Source organism: Puntigrus tetrazona, chromosome 5 (genome assembly GCF_018831695.1).
Source record: "Puntigrus tetrazona isolate hp1 chromosome 5, ASM1883169v1, whole genome shotgun sequence".
In the NCBI taxonomy this organism is placed as follows: Eukaryota; Metazoa; Chordata; class Actinopteri; order Cypriniformes; family Cyprinidae; genus Puntigrus; species Puntigrus tetrazona.
The window spans coordinates 17,927,728-17,945,125 of record NC_056703.1 but is presented as its reverse complement, the minus strand read 5'-3'; the positions used below and the strand labels follow the sequence as shown (position 1 = coordinate 17,945,125).

The 17,398-nt window shown below is 37.2% G+C and overlaps 1 protein-coding gene across 1 annotated transcript in view; it reads right to left on the bottom strand.

The window, feature by feature from the left end:
* adgrv1 (adhesion G protein-coupled receptor V1) overlaps window positions 1-17,398 on the bottom strand; it is a 105,387-nt gene that overhangs the window by 67,669 nt on the left and 20,320 nt on the right. Inside the window, exons 6-27 of the mRNA XM_043240614.1 lie at window positions 17,210-17,323; window positions 16,279-16,841; window positions 15,210-15,480; window positions 13,171-13,500; window positions 12,431-12,607; window positions 12,089-12,312; window positions 11,031-11,157; window positions 10,313-10,498; window positions 9,916-10,096; window positions 9,667-9,830; window positions 9,451-9,574; window positions 8,290-8,550; window positions 7,171-7,297; window positions 6,792-7,009; window positions 5,679-6,422; window positions 3,694-4,067; window positions 2,744-2,920; window positions 2,126-2,306; window positions 1,838-2,031; window positions 1,184-1,304; window positions 913-996; window positions 57-196 (exon numbers count right to left, since the gene is read on the bottom strand). Coding sequence (XP_043096549.1) covers window positions 57-196; window positions 913-996; window positions 1,184-1,304; window positions 1,838-2,031; window positions 2,126-2,306; window positions 2,744-2,920; window positions 3,694-4,067; window positions 5,679-6,422; window positions 6,792-7,009; window positions 7,171-7,297; window positions 8,290-8,550; window positions 9,451-9,574; window positions 9,667-9,830; window positions 9,916-10,096; window positions 10,313-10,498; window positions 11,031-11,157; window positions 12,089-12,312; window positions 12,431-12,607; window positions 13,171-13,500; window positions 15,210-15,480; window positions 16,279-16,841; window positions 17,210-17,323 — 5,082 coding nt within the window. The remainder of the gene's footprint in view (window positions 1-56; window positions 197-912; window positions 997-1,183; window positions 1,305-1,837; window positions 2,032-2,125; window positions 2,307-2,743; window positions 2,921-3,693; window positions 4,068-5,678; window positions 6,423-6,791; window positions 7,010-7,170; window positions 7,298-8,289; window positions 8,551-9,450; window positions 9,575-9,666; window positions 9,831-9,915; window positions 10,097-10,312; window positions 10,499-11,030; window positions 11,158-12,088; window positions 12,313-12,430; window positions 12,608-13,170; window positions 13,501-15,209; window positions 15,481-16,278; window positions 16,842-17,209; window positions 17,324-17,398) is intronic.

The following is a 17,398-nucleotide window of genomic DNA, read 5'->3' as shown; positions in this document are numbered from 1 at the left end:
AAATTCACAGATGGGACAAAAGAAACACATTGATGAAAACCCATGTTAGGACTGACCTGTAGTGCTACAGTACTTCTGCCCTCCTCAGGCTCTGTGCCATTTACAGTCAGAGAGTCGGCACTGAACTGGAAGACACCATGAGCCTCATCAGAAGCAGCGATGGTCACAATAATACGAGCAGCAGCGCCCAGGTTAGCTTCAAAACAAAAAGAAATTTGTATCATTATTAAAGCCACAATATAAAATAAGAAAATAAGCAGGCTCATTTTTATGCTACCACTACTTTTAAAGGCTCCTTAAAAAAGGGCACCAAGAAGCGTGATGTGACATTTCCAAAACATCATTTATCCCTATTGGCCTCCCTTAAACATAAAGGCTATTTGCTTTTCCCACGTCTTTCCTAGTATTGCTCGCAGGCCTTAGTACTATGCAAACAGCTTGGCAGAACTCAGGGTCTACAATCCAGAGTCTGGGGATTTGACCGTTATGGGCAGCTCTTAAACTTTACAACTTTTAATCTAGCACTTACAAAATAAAGCTTGTGTGAGGGGCGACCTCAATTACGCAATAAATCAACAAAAGAAAAAACAACAAAAAGTAAGCAGCGAATTAGCATTGGTTAAAGAAGTTCTGTTGAAAAGATCTGCCAAGGCCCATGACATATAATGGGGCTTGAAGTGCCTCAGAAATGCCAAAGCAGGAGCAATTCAATCAGTTAGTGAATAATAAATATAAATAAAACCTCTTTTATTCGACTTGAAGGGAACTTTGTTAATATTAAAAGGCACTTTAGTTTTGTATAAAGTCAAAGCAGTAGCCCCCACCCCCAAACAGTCTGCTTATACATGCAAATAATGGAAGTGAGAAAAAAGTATACTGGGAGAGAAAGATCTGTGAGAAATAGAATCTTACCATGATGATAGTGAAAGGATGGAAGAAAGAAGTCAGTGTCACTCTCGCCACTTCCACTGGCTTCGCTTGCAAAAAATGGATCCACTTAAGGAGCACACAGAGCCACACAGGGACAGACAGGAATCACACATAGTACATATTGAAATCAAACAGAGTGTTCCATAATCATGCCCAAACAGCATGAATGGAGCCCACAGGAGATAGGATATAGTGAAAAAAAAACAGTAACAGAGAGGACACAGAATCAGTCTGAACTGACAAGTTTTCTTACCTCCTCCATTTGGATTATAAAGTTCCACTCTGAAGACTTTGTCCAACTCTGGGACCGAGTTGTCTAGAATAGTCACATTGATGTACTTAAATCTCTCGCCAGGCAAGAAGTCTAGAAATCCCTCTGTGTCCTGTCAGAAGATGGAAAGGAATTGTGCCATTTTAATATACAAAGGAATTTTATTAGGGGATCTTGGTTAATGAAAAATGACTTTTTACTGGACTGTATAAGAGAGCAAAGACCAAAAACATTGTTCAAAACCTTGAGGTCAACAACGTTAAACTGTAGTATATTTTGAAATTTTATTTGAATGTATTCCTGTAATGTCAAGAGTGTATTTTCAGCGGCCATTATTACAGTCGTCGGTGTCATATGATCCCTAAGAAATCATTTTAAGTGTGCTGATTTGAAACAATTATTATTATTATTATTAATGATGAAAACAGTTGTGCTACTTAATATTAGAAACTTTTTTTCAGCATTTTATAAATAGATGTTTTATTTTTTTTCAAAATTAATAAGATCACATTTGATTTACAAGATTCCTGCTGAATAAAAGTATACATTTCTTTATAAAAAAAAACAAACAAACTGACCCTAAAGTTTACTCAAAACATTTAACCCCACAAAAAGATGTTAAGCAACTGTTGGCACCTTATAGTCCTCTGAACCAGCAGCTGTGAATGGAGAGGTACGATAGCCCACCATGACCCTTCCCAGCAGTCCTTGTGCTCTGGCGACCAGCAGACTGACCACACCAGCCTCCTCTTGAACAGTCACACGGGCTTCCTGTAGTGCAGGTCTGATCATTCCCACGGGCACTTGAGTAGTTTGAAATTGCAGTAGGCCTGAAATTACATTAATTTCATTACATTACATCAATTCAACTATAACCATCTGGAGTCATAAACAAAAGAATAAAGCAAAAAATGGCAAATATACCATATGGATGATCACTGGCTTTGACTGTAATATTGTTGATGGCATTGTTTGGGTCAATGCTAGCTCCACTTGTAGGAGTGGACCCTGGTTTCCCATCACCTGATACAGCTGACACCAGCCTAACCCGGAAGTGCTCATCGACCTCAGGCAGGTCATCATTTATAACAAGCAGGTTTAAAACCTGAGAGACGAGAGAAATCAAACACAAAAGCATTTATGAGCCAGGCTTTGCCATTACTTAGCGAATTTACACTGTCAATTAATTAAAGATGTTACAACGACCACTAGATGGAGCTATATAGTTACAGTTTGGCTGTTAGTAAAAATATTAAGACATCAGCTACATTGATCAATGCAAACTTTTTTGTTATCTAAAACAAGTTTGTTTTAATTTACTAACCCTGATTATATTTCTTTATTGTTTTAATACATTGTTACTTGTGGTTGATACACATGTTGATCGTAATTTAAATTTTATTTCTGTACATATGCAGCGATCCTGTGAACAGATGTAATGAACCGGCATGTAATTGCATTACACATTAATGGCAATATTATAATGTCCCCCCTTAATTGGTGGTCCTGTGGTCATTAATAATAACTGCTCGATCCTGTTACCTCAGAGCGCTGGCCTGGCAGGAAATGGATGGAGCCTGTAGCATTGGCAAAGTCAGAGGCATTTGACGAGTCTGCGGGTGAATCAACCTGAGTGACGGTGTAGTTTACATAGACGTGATCAAGAGCGCCACGTGTGCGTTCCACTACGCAGGAGATCATCGAGCCTTCCTCAGATATCTGATAAAGAAAGGTCATTGTAAACCAACGATAGCTCAACAAAATAAATTTCAGGACATAATTATGCTTAACCATTCAGATTATACATTCTAACTACATTTTTGACAATTTTGGGATACAGCATTAAACGCAGTTTACGTTCTTTACATTTCATGTAACTGATTAAATAAAAAGCCATTAATGTCTGGTTTCCTTTTTACCCTTAGTCTTGTTTCTATTTGCTGAGGGCATAAAAGAAAGCACGTGCTACTGGTTTTTTTTTTTGCAGTAGTTGAGAGGTCCTCCTCTGAAGGAATTCACTGACCATCTGCCTTGTTAATCGAACAAGTCATTGGAGAGGCCATGCATCCAATCTCCTTGAAGAGAAGAATGCACGCTCCATCCATCCAGGCGTGAAGACATATTAAATATACATGAAGACATGGTCTCACTACTAGGGGTCACGTTACGTGCTTTCGGAGAGAAGGTTAACCAAACACTGACAAATAAGCAACTTGGGTACTTAATCAAATAATACGGTTAGATGTTAACTCATTAGACCTTAACTGTGCTGGTCAGAAGGCTATCTGTAAGGCAGCATTACAGATTTCTCACTGGATGTTACCCCTGGATGTCTATGTTTTAGATCAGAATTAGTTTTTGTCATGAGTCTTAAGAGGTTTTGCATTTGCGTAGGAGATATGTTTTTAAGTCAAACAATGACATAAATGCTTAATCTTTTGTTTTAAAGTAAAATAAAAAAAACTGTAATATTAAAGATTTTTTGCACCTACATCTGGAATACAAGAACCGGTAAAGCCAAAAAGTCCATTGGCATTATCACTCTTCATGACCCTGAGGATGGCAGTAGGTCTGGGCAGTGGTAGACGGGCTCCACCTTGAACAGCCACCAATTGAAGGTAGAAAACCTCCTCACCCTCTTCTTCTTGATCGTCCCGTACTTGGACTAAAAACGACTTGAGTTTTTCCTCCTGTCTGTATGTTAGGTAGCCTGACACATTGTGGAGGTCGTTCTTGGCTGGTTGGTTGTGGAGCTCATGAATCTCGGAGCGGTTAAGCCAGCTGGAGTACAGCCGGAGGTCTTGTAGAAGACCAGTGAAGCGCTGTTCACCATCTGGGTTGGAACCGATCCTAATAGGCGCAGCATCTGTATAGAGGAATTCAATGCAAGGCATTAGGATGGATGGGTGGATGGTGTGGCTTTTTGGGTAAACATATGGGCTTGGTACCCCAATTGCTGTGTGTTTAAATCCAAGAAGGTCTTGCAATAGAATTAAGATTTTACTTTCAGATGGATGGATTTCTGAAGATAATGTGAAAGGTGTTTGACACTCTTGTGTGCATTGTACAGTGTAGTAGCTAAGATGTTTTAATTTTACAGTGTTTGTAAGCAAAACAGTTTTCTGAGGGTCTAGGTGAAATAAAAAAAAGCTTTATTAAATTACATTATATTAGGACCTTAAACAGTGTTTTTAATAAATAACATGTTTAATCTAAAGTAGCTGAGGGGTTTTAGGGTATTTCTCTGCAATGCTAGAATATTTTACTAGATGGCTGCTTACTAGTCAAAAGTCAGTCTAATGTTTCCTCTTTAATTTCACCAGGTGAAAACCAAAACTGGAATAAAAGAAGTAGAGTTTATCCTTCTTGGTTACATCAGTTAAAAGCAGTAACCTCTTGACCACCAGAGAGGCATTCAAAGGAACACAACTGTAAAAATTGAGGCAATACACTTCAGGGGGCCCAAACAAGAACATTTAACAAAGGCCATAATCAAGTAAAGCTAACAAAATCCATACAGTTTATGTGTACATTCACTTCACTGAAGATGGTATAAAAGATGTCAGGAAAGTCGTAGGGGCTCTATTGTTTTCAGTGAGAGAGTGAGAGAGAGTTCGGACGGCTGCCTTTATGTGCTGCTAACAATGTCCAGCGGCTCAATGTTCGGTCAAGCATATCTTCCTGTGAAAAGCTAAACAATGGCATAGGACTCTCACTAGACTAGATATGGGCCACAAGAATAGGTGAGGAACTACATCTCATTGCTTGACCAATTCAAGCATGAGGAATTAGTTTGGAACTCCAAATGAAGAATTATATCAGTGGTGATTTTCAGAATTTTTTAGTGCAGCTGTCAGAAGGCTAAAATGTGGGGTGCTATAATAAATACAAAAAATTATTTGAGACATACAAATGGACATAAAATGAGTGTGGCATCAGTATTTTAAAGTATATTAAAACAGGAAAACAATATCTGAAATTACATTAATGTTTCACAATATTACAGTTGTGTTTTTCTGTATTTTTAGCAAAAAAAATACAGTCTTGATGAGTATAAGAGACACTGCCATTCAGATATAGAATTATTCATTATAATTTGTAATAATAATAACAATATAAATTAATATAATAGTTATATTAATTATAACAATTATACTGTATGCTTTATAATGTTGTGTAAATTCATTTAATTTATACATTATACATTATAAATACCTGAATTAATTTACACATTCATACTATTTTATGTAATTAAAATAATGAAATATCAAAAATCTCAATTCCTAAATATAGCTTAGGTCCCAAGCCTTTGGAACTTTTACCCTTGAACTGTCTAACTGCTGATAATAATAATAATAATAATAATAATAATAATAATAGTAGTAGTAGTATATATATATATATAGACATATTTGTGACAAATTATATCTTTTGCTGGCACATTTACATTATTTTAAAAAACAAATGCTTTACTCACCATTTACAATGGCTTCTCCTTTTAGACTCTTAATACCTCCAGGGACTGGGCTCCCGTCCAGATAAAACTCAATAATTCCATCTTCCACTGAGATGACCACATGAACCCATGTATTATCCTCTACAAATTTAGCTGCAGTAGCTCGTGCCACCTGTGTGCTGTTAGATCCTACAGTTGTGTAATGAAGCATAACAGTAACGTGGGATTCGTTAGTCTGGACCTGAACTCCATAATAGATAGTCCCATTCCCATTGCCTTTTGAAACAATAAATCCATTTGTATTAGGCCTGGGCATCAGCCAGGCTGACAGGGTAAAGTTAGCCAGGTTCTGTGGAACCTGCAGATTGGTTTCTGCACTGATGGATCCATAAGCTCCTGGAAGTCCAGAGAAGAAGAATGCATCGGTGCCTGCATGGCGTCTCCTGGCATGTGGTCGGAGCTCTACAGCCTGAGGAAAGGAAGCCATCAATATCAGGTCTTCCATGGGAGGGAGACCATGTGGGAAAGCTCCTGATAGGATTTCCCAGGCCACACGGACATCTCCAAAAGTGCCTTGCTGACGAAGTATGGTGAAAGATGTGACATCCAACATATCGTCGACTGACAAGACGTCCTCGGCTACCTCACGCTCCAGACTCTCAGGGGCAATAGCAAAAACTCCAAATGGGTCGTCATTGAAGGGAATGATAACAGATGCATTGAGATCTTTGTTTGCCAATTTTCCTCCCTCACCAGGATAGCCACCTAAAGACAACATTGTTTAAAATGTAGTAGACGCAATAAATTTGCACATATAAAATTATTATTAAGACTTAAAGACCTTAAATGGATCAATTGCAACTTTACAGGAACAATGTGCAGGACTTTTTTAAATAACTGATTTTAACTGGTCTTAGTTATGTTATGTAGTAAAAAAAAAGTTTAATACATAGTTGTTTACAGGTGATATAATGGGGGAGGGGCATTCTCAGTGTAGAGAGCATTTGATTGGACAACAATGTGTGTAGTGCATGTGTAAAATATTTGGTCAATTGAAAAAAAAGAATACTTTCATAGTGCCTTTTAAATAATAAGCAATAAAACTAAAACCCTGACTGCCGATATTGACTTTACCTGAGCTGTTCATAAGTCTGAGCTCATAAAACTCAATGAACTCTGGGAGCTTGTCTGAGATGGCTTCAAGAACAATAGGTTTCGTCTTCTCCCCTGTATGAAATATTATAGAACCAGATGTGTTCAGAAATTCTTGTTGAGGTTCAAGGGGGGTATCGTTGGCGAAAAGCTGCCAGTATATTGTGACATTTCCAAAGTGTCCTCTGTCTCGAAGAACACTGTAGACACAAAAGGAATAAGTCTTTCACAGAGAGCAGAACATAAATATAAAATAAATATTCATTTTCAAATGCTAAAAGACAGTGCTGTTTTATTTGAATCAAAATCAATCTGTGTGATTAACATCTGGATATTAGAGATTAGGGAATTGGAGACCTACTAAAAGTTATTGGTTTTTCCCTCCTCCACTGTTTTTTGAGTGGAATCCAGAGAGAATATTCCATTAGCATCGTCATTGGCCTCGATCACCACTGTAGCAGTGCTTTGACCATATACCACTGCATCACCTGATAAGACCCATATATTAATACATATATAAATACAAAGTACAGGATCACTCTCTTGAATGTATTTGACAGCATTATTGGTCATTCAATCTGTCTTGACACCTGCAATATACACTACTGTGGCGGGTAAGATGCTCACTATAGTTGCATTCATTTAATAAAATAAAAATATGCTTATTACATCAATGCATAAAAGTGAAATGTTACATAATTAAAAACTATTCTATTTGGAAGCTTTTTTTAAAATATTTAATTACAGAATTACACTAAAAATAAATGGGCATGGTAAAAATTCAATCATGCATAAATGCAGAAAGATTTATAATGAAAAAAACAAACATTTCATGCAAAATCCTTTTCAAATTTCTCATTAGCAAATGCTTGTCTTTTAAATCTGTGGCAGCACATTTGTTTCACATTCACACATTGTAACTTATGCTAATCATTACATGAGACACTGTTGTAATTGGTACAAGCTAACCACGGCAATCATATTATGCTCTCAAAAGCTCATAATAACACCCAACATGTATCTGAACACAGTCCCTCAGGGCAAGCGGTAAAGCCTCCAAACAGAAAACTCTTGGTGGGTTTGCTTTGTGATCAGCAGAAGGACAGTTCTGTAATTAACTTTCTACAGTCACCCAGCCCTTTTCATGAATGTGTGTGTGTTCCACAATACAAGGATTAGAGAGGGCTTTTGAGAGTCAAGGCCAATCAACAGAGCTCGGTGCGAATCAAAACAAATGTTTAATGGGGTGGATTTATTGCCTCTACAGAGCAGCGCTGAAGAGCAGTATTTGTCTCACGGAGTGAGAATTTAATGAAGCTAATTGGGCAACATAGACAATGCTCTTTGGGAATTTGAAGGGCTGGCAAAAGAAGTCACGCAAAATAATGCAGGACAATGCAAAAGTCAATGCATGTTGAAAACTTTGCAATATAAAATAAACTGAATATATGGTTAATTAAAGGCTGGGGGTGTGACAAACCTGTGGCATTGAAGAGAATTATGTAGAATGGTTCATCTGTCTCTGGTATGTCGTCATTTACCACCGCAACCGATATGTTCTTCATCCACTCTCCAAAATCAAAGACCAATATTGAGTCATTTCTCAGTGAAGTGAAGTCTCCCGGTGATGTGTCACCATACTCAAAGCGGTACTTCACTGTGGTGATAAAGTTAGCAGGCCCAGCTCTGAGAATGGTAAAGTTGGCCACACCCCCTTCTTGCACCCTCTGAACCACAGGCTCTAGAAAACATTACAAATAAAGAACAAAAGTAAAAATTATTTTAATATTGTTACAGTGATCAACTGATGTCAAAATTGTTACTTTATATCCCACAATATAAATTTCTATGTCAGAGTATTGCCTTATTTCTTTATATTTTTTGAACTGTTTCTGCCTCTGAGTAATAAAAGGAAGGACAAAATGTAATAAGTAATAAGGTGATGAATAAAAAATAAAAAAGATAACAATTGCACATTTATAGAGGTATAATTTCACAATTGTAAATTATAAAGTGCTCAAAAAATTTGCAATTCTGACTTTCCTCAAAAATGCAAGTTTTCATCTCACAATTCTGACTTTTCTCGCAATTGAGAGTTTAGATCACACTGAGATATAAAAACCAAAGTCCAATTTTGAGGAAAAAAAAGTTTCTTTCTCGCAATTGCAAATTTAAAAAAAGGCAGAAACGTTTATGGGGCTGTTTACACCTGGTCTCTTCATGTGTTTTTTTCTGATAAACAAGTTGTAAATGCCTCCCGAAATGCATACAAGGCAGATATAAATCCATTCGCTCAAACAACTTCAGAAGATGAGCAGATGAGCATCTCTTCAGCAAGCTGATTAAACGAAGATGCATACAGTCAACAAACAATTATCTTCATAAAAATTAGTTAGACAAACATATCTTTCCAGTTCTGATGCCGAGCACTCTCCTATTGCAGTCTTTGATCTTGAAATGAGCTGATAATAAATAAATACTGCACTTATCTTTTGATTTATATTTTGAGAAGACACATTTATGTGATAAAGCGTAATATACTTCCATCAGTAGTTCCAGGAACTATGAAAAGGTTCCTCTGGTGCAACCGCCCTTTTATCTTTAAATGAAATATGTACATTGTACTCAATGACAAACATACCGGAAAAATATATTGGATCATCATTTTCACGAATGCTTAAGCTTGCTCTGAGAATATTTCCTAGCCTTGCTCCACCCGTGGCATTCAGAAGGGTGATGGTGAAATTTTCCCTTTTCTCTGGGATCTGTATCAAACAAAAAATGTATCTGTACTATAGATATGCTTCTCCTTTAAACATAAGTAATACTTATGATGATATCAACTTCTAAAGCTTACCTCATCTGGCACAGAAAATAGGGTGAGGTTCTTCAGATACTCCCCTTCAGCAAAAACGATCTCACCCTGCACTGGGTAGATGTCTCCTGAATAGGTCGGCTCAAGAATCCAGTAGACTGACACGTTCCCAAACCTACCCCTATTTCTCCCAATGGGGTATGAAGCTTTCGAAGATAATTATGATGTTATTTTAACCTGATTAAACCAACAGTTAAGTGACCTGAAGCTGTAGCTTATAGATCTCCATACCTGACTGACTATCCATGGCTTTGCTTTCATTGATGGTGAAGTCTAGGCCAGGCTGAATGAACTCAATGACCCCAAATGGGTCATCACTCTTACGCACGGTAATGTTGACCTGCCTTCGGTTCCCAAGGCGACTAGCTGGCGTGCTGTGGCTACTAAGGACCACTGAGAATGTCTCATCTAGCTGAAGACAAAACCAAAACATCAGACAATCATTTTGAATCAGGTTTACTTACATTTAGATTTTCCAAACATATGTGAAGTATTAAATAAATCCTAATATTAAGGCAAGCAAGGAACTATATAGATCATCCTTGATGTACCACAGGGTCATTTAATTAGAGGACTTATTATTATTATAAATGTTAGTAAGCTTTAATCATTAGTCATGAGTACTTACCTCAGGTATCCCATCAGGCTTGGCTACCAGGGCCACCGTCACCTCTCTTTCCCCTGGCTGGAACTCTAAGATCCCAGTGGCCCCATAAAACTGAGCATTTCCAGAAGGTATCACTGTATATCTTATGAGCTGGTTCAATAGCTGCCCCTGCTCCCTGATCACCCTGAGTTCAACTGTTTCCCCCTCCTGCATAACCAACAAATCATCCAAACATTTCACAAGTAATAGCAATGAAAAACACAAATGAAAGTTACATGCTGAATTCAAAATCATTTAACGTTGTTTGTTTTCACATACATAAACATAATTTTACATACATACATCCTTTTCATTCACAATTTATTTGTCTTTTCAAGATTTTCATCTAGATTTTAAGTTATAAATTAAAAATGTAAGTTATATTTTTTTATGAAAATATAACTGTATAATTTGGTCAGTCATTTAATAGTCTAAAAGTTTAATATTCAATTTAACATTTAATTAATTTGTCAAGCTACTGATTATCAATGAATGATAAATTATACATATAATTATATTATGAATTACACTGGTGATATATTAATATAATATATTATGATATATTAAAACAATTTTTTAAAATTAAATGAATATAAATGAATATGAATAATTCAATAAAAGTAATAGTAAAAAAATCAAGAAAATTTTACCAAAGTGAATGAATGAATGAACAAACAAATTAAAGAATACACTTTCTTACATTGATAAACCAAGGTCCTTTAGAAACTGGCGAAAACTCAAATACTCCTCCAGGGTCATCGTTCTCCAGAATAACAATTTCTCGGCTGGTAAAACCTGGTTTAAGTATCTGGTTGTCCACATTTGTCCTGTACAGCAATATGGTGACAATTAGTGACACTATAAAATTATATTATTAGTAAGCAGACAAAAAATCTATTGTAATATATTACAGTAATGTGTTGGTTTATATGACAAAACGCTTGATATAAAGAAAAAAGGTTGCAAGTATTCTAAGACAAACTATCTGCCAGACTCATGTTTTGGATATGTATGAGTGTGGTCACGCTGGAACTTGAAAGTCTCTCAAATTGCTTGGCCTAAGGCCTCTTGGTTATGCAGATTTGACAAGTCATGTTTTAGAGCAACTCACTGTCCTCCCTTCTCTTGTGTATAAATCGAGCTTGGCTTGGTCTGAGCCAGCACTGAAGGCTCCAGATAATTAGTAAAATGGCTGACAAAGAGCTTGCAGGAGAAGTGTTCTAAACAAATGCATTCAGAGGATGTGCCGCATGCATACAAACACTGATGTTTTTACAGAAGAGGATAAAGGAACTTGGTAAATGAGGTGCTAAATGAGTACAAGCAGCGTTTGCCTGCATCCAAGTGCGGTCACCCCCAACATATACAAACACACTCTTACTATTCATTTCACAAACCCAGATAAAAGGGACATACCCCATCGAAACATTAAGACAAAGCCCCTGAAAGTTCAGAGTGGATGCTTTTCCACATAAAGAGTTGATTCACACCACACAATAAGGCACAGTCTTTCTAGTACACACTTACCCGAAGTACACTACAAAGCGAGCGGTTTCTACCCTGTGAAGGGAGAGTGAAGGGAGGACAAAGAGTGTCCCGGCACAAAGATTACAAAATAACTCCCAGATTAAAGGAAAACACTAAAAGGTGTCATCAGGTAAAACTTCAGAAGGCAACCAAGACTTTGATCCACCATACACTATGATGAATCCAAAAAGTATTTGGACTTAAATCATACTTTAAAAAAGTTCAACAGACCTGTCTAATGTAAGAATGACCGTCTCATTGATTTCTGGAATATTGTCTGCCATCACAGTGATGTTAATCACTGCTTCACTTTGCCCTGAGAGGAACCTGAGCGATCCAGTGAAAGGTGAAATGTCACTCTCAGTGACATCTTCTTTGTTCTCGCCAGCGGGCTGCAGACTCCAGAAGACCACTGCCTGGCCATCTGTCCCATCTCGCCTCAGTTGAAGTGTTATCTAGAGGCAGAGAGAAACATTGTCCCAAACATTTGAATTTCTCCATCCAAGTACACAGTATGGAACAAAAGTCGGAGACCACATAAAGAAAAAAATTGTCCAGGAGAGTGTTTCATACCAAGCTTGTGTTTGAATCTTCAGGTTCCAGCGCCACCACAGTTTGATTACTGGTGAAGCCAATCTCTCCATTAGCAATATCTGGTGTGATGATCAGAGAGATGTTCAAAGCTCTTCCCAAGCGAGGACTCACAGATGGGATTTGTGGGGAGATGTTAACCAACTGCACACTGTCCAACTAATGAAAGACATGGAGGAAAGACAGCTGTTGTCATCACCTATTAACAGGTTAACGTTTTTTCAAAAGCAAACAACAACTGTCAGTTGTAACAGGGACAGTGCAACAAAATATGAACAGTAAGTCATCATTTACTCGTCCTTGTGATGTCAAAATGACAATTGACAGATGAACTTAAAGTAAAAATATTTATTTAAAAAAGCAATAAAAACAAAAATATTTTGAAATATTCTATCTCTAGTCTTTAGTATCATGTGATCCTTCAGAAATCATTCTAATATGCTGACTTGGTGCGCAAGAAACATTTCTTATTATTATAAGTGTTGAAAACAGTTTTACTGCCTAATATTTTTTCAGGATCCTTTAAGGAATAGAAAGCTTGAAAGTACAGCATTTCTTTGAAATACAAACCTTTTGGAACATTACAAATGTCTTTACTCTCATTTTTAAAACAAAGAACCTTACTGTCTCCAAACTTCCAAACGTTGCTATTTAACCTCAGAACCTCAAATTACTTAGAAAAGAAAAAGAAGAAGAAAAAAACTTTTACAAACATATCCTACCTGAATCAGAAAATGAGCCCCATTTTGCAAGAAAGCATCATTGCGAATTGGCAAGATGAGTTGAGCTTGTGACTGACCGGAACTGAACAGCACACTGTTAACACTTGTTCCATTCAGTACCCCATCTCTGGCTCGTGTTGGATCCAGTGGTCTGGCAGGTATGTAGAGGGCAGATAAAGTAAGTTCCACCACCCCCATGGTCCCCCCTTCTCTGAGGAAACTAAGTGACAGGAAGCGTCTTTCTGGTTGACTCTGAATACTTTGATTCTCTCTCGGATGAAAGCCAAATAGACCATAGACATCATCACTGTCCTGAATGAAGAACACCATCTGTGAAGTAAGAACAACATATTGACTTCAGTTTCCTTAAAGGAAGATTACAGACGATTGATCATTTCAATCACATGTCTTTCAGTCTGTTTCAGCGAAACGATAAATGCATTTATAGTGTATGTGATTTCTTCAGAATAAACATTACTACAATGTTATAGAAGTATGTGGTACACAAAGAAGATATTGATATTAAATGTTGGTATTTAAACAGTTTTGTTGAGCATTGACTTCTATTGTCAAAACAAACACAAAGACTCATACAGGGTTGGAACAACATGAAAGTGTGTAAATGACAGAATGTTCTATTTTTGTGCAAACTATCCCTTTAAGGATTATACATTGGTATTGCACAACTAGAGGTTAATTCTCCTAATACCGTAGTCCCGCTGCCAAAAAGAGGACTAAGACAACTTCAAAGCTCAAGTATCGGTTACGTTACGCTCACATAAAGCTGTTTTTGAATGGAAAAATATTAAATATTTAACAAAATTACAAGCACATTTCTGTTCGCTTGCACAAAACATTTACACATTTCTGACATTTCAAATCCTCTGAACTGTCTTGCCCAGATTTCCAATGAAAACAAATTACTGTAAACATCAGTTATGTTTTTAACTCCAACCATAAAACTGAGGAAAAAATTACAGATGCTTTTAATAGAAAAAAAAACATTTACATTGCTTAAATTATTCCTCTTGAGATGAACTACTGATCTTTGATCAGCGATAAACAAATTGCACCACTCATTACAGTGAACGTAACATTATACTATCTGTGTAAAATTTACAGTGAACCAATCGCAAAAAGCCCTTCTCTTTCATTAGACCTCACAAGAGTGTAAAAATAGCATCCGAGAGCTAGTTTACGACTCTGTCATTTACCCAAGCCTCATCAGACCAAGGCACAAGACCTCTAATATTTGCAGTACTTTTTTCAGTGAATTTAGAAACAGTTGACATAAATCAGCTCTTAACAATTAGTCCTCACATCCTGCAGAGTCAATTCAGCTATCACAAACTTATGATTACATTTACGGGTAATGATGAGTTTAAACAAACTCGGGTAGGATTTATCCTCTCCTTTCACACATAATCAAACTCGCAAAAGACAAGTTATAAAGAGAACACGCAGCCACCCACAGGCACTGCTGTGGGCTATTTTGTGCTGGGACCACATGAAGGGAACACCCAAGTGACACTCAGTGCAACCAGCAGTCTGTGATGCCGATTTGCCAGAGATACACATGTGTCTCATTTTACGCCACATCCGTTTTAAACGGACTAAGTGCTGCCCAGATGGTAACTAAGAACCAGCTCTGATCTGGAAACTTCCTTCCTTGACGAGGGGTATGAGCCAGAGTAAGACAACAACCTCCCTGGATGTCTCACCACAAGCCTCCAAGTGAGGTCCAAAAGGGATCTGGTACCATGGCTGTCTGAAACTGAGCATAAAAGTCTAGAATATCATCATAGCGGGGTGACATGTCAACATGTAAGACAACCAGTGCCCGGGCACATTATGAATAATAACATTTTCCTTCCAAAAATTAAAGAGAGTGCTTCAAGCTGTCATCAACGTCAACTTGCACTTTCATCTTTCATAACTAAATCCACCTCAGAACTGAGCCACCACCGATCTATGATCTGCAATCCAAACACATTCTCTGAATGCATTAAGTAAAAACCAGGCACAAGCCAAGCACTCACTTCCATTGGCTCATCCACTTCAGCCCCTCCTTGTACAGATCCTGGGATTAGTCTTAGGACGAAGGCTTCTGCCTCTTCTGGAAGGCTGTCCTGAGTGATGTTTAAAGGCAGTACAGCATTCTTCTGGCCCTCAGCAAACCTCAGGGTACCTGATGCAGGATTAAGGTCGACAGAGACTGGAGTCCTATCCGTGGAGTTTCTTGTTATATTCCACCTAACTGAAACAGCTCCATGAGTTCCTCCGTTCCTTACAATAATGATGCCTTCATATCTGAAACAGAGAAACACAAATTAGAGATACTAGATATTGTGGACGATAACATAAAAAAAAATTTAAATCTCACTTAGAAACACCTAATTAGATTTTTTTTTTCAGTCTATGCTAAAACAGACCAGGATGACCTGTGTATTTGACATTACTAAAAATGAAATACCACACAAAAAAGACAAAAAATATTTTTTTTCTACTGTACTATTTTTGCTATATTATTGTGCTTTTATTGTGTTGGTTAGCTGTATTGTGTCTAATCAAAATAACCCAACTACAGTTTAAGATTATTTGAAATGCACAATGAAAAAATTATTTCTGGAAAACTGATTTCTGTTTTTGCGAATGAACTCATATATTATATTTGTTAATTGTATACATTCAAGAAACTGAACAATTTATATTGTAAAATACTGCCACAAAAATAAACTTAAATGAGTAGTACAGTAAAAACACAGCAGTGTGATTTCAGAAAGAATGCCGATCTGCTATGTGCATTTGGGATAGGATAGAAGGACTATGATTTATAACCAAGACAAGTTACCCATTAATAATTAAATAATGACCTTTTAATGCAAGTGCTATTACATTGTATATGAAGTCTTCAAGAAAGCTCCTAGAGGACCAACTGTCCTGCACAGTTTATGTCCAACACACATGCTTATGATTTTTCAAGCGATCCTGAGGACTTTTATTAGCCGATTCATGTGTGTTTGATTAGGACTAAAGCACATCTCTGCATGACAGTGGGTGTCCAGAAACAGGGTTGAAGATTTCTGCTTTAAACAGTACTCTACTCACATTGGGGTCAGGTCTTCGTTGATGATGTGAGGTTGTATAGGGGAAGGACTGAATGACAGGACTCCATAAGGCTTATCATTGGGCTCAATGGTTACGAGTGCAATACTTGGAGTCATCAGCACTGCATCACCCAATAAGGTCTCTTCCAAAAGAACCACTTGGAATGATTCTGCAATCTCCGGAATACTGTCATCTGTAATGTTGAAGCGGAGTTCTGTTTCATGGACACCTGGAGGGAAAACAATCATCCTCTCTGATTGTACATCCACAAAGTCCGCCATTGGAGTAGCACTAGCCGCCCCATTGCCTGTAATGACTGAATAGGCCACAGACACCGTTCTGTCATCAGAACCAATCAGAAGACCATCCTCAGTTCTACCACGTGTAATGCTAAGAGAAATGACACCAATGCTTTCCGGGACAACCAGTGTGGGTTTGGAGAAGCGGATGGGAGCATCATTACGGGAGATCTTGATCTGAACACTGCTTCTATTAGGACTGAGTAAAGCTCCGCCAGCTGCTTCTGTCAATCGCACTGTGAAGATCTCATCATCTTCTGGAATCTAGTGGAGATGTGAGATCAAAAACAATGCATATTATGATAGACTAATCCAAAATATGTTCTCTATTCATTTATTCACTTATTGTAAATCTGCTTGGCAACAGCTTTTTCATCTCAGAATGATGGTTTCTCTGACTATAAATCATCTTTTTTCAAGTCAATTTATGACATACACAAAAATAAAAATAAAATATATTGAATATTGTCAATATACACATTCTTGGTACTCAGCCTGCATGTTTTTCTCATTACATATTTTTTTTGTTTCTAAAAATATGCCACATTATGGGAAAAACTGGTTTCACATTAACTTTAGGCTGCCATTATTAATGCAATCTTTTTTATATCTGTTCAACAAAGATACCATACCTTATCATCCTGTATCATGATGCTGAAAACTACAACAGCACGACCAGGAGGAATAGTGATGTTCCCTATGTCTGGACTGAGATCCTCACTTGCAGGGTTTGGACCTCCAAAAATCTGTGAATGAATAAATAATTAAGATAGATAGATAAATAGATATTTTGCAACATAACTTTTTAAGCAGCGTTAAAA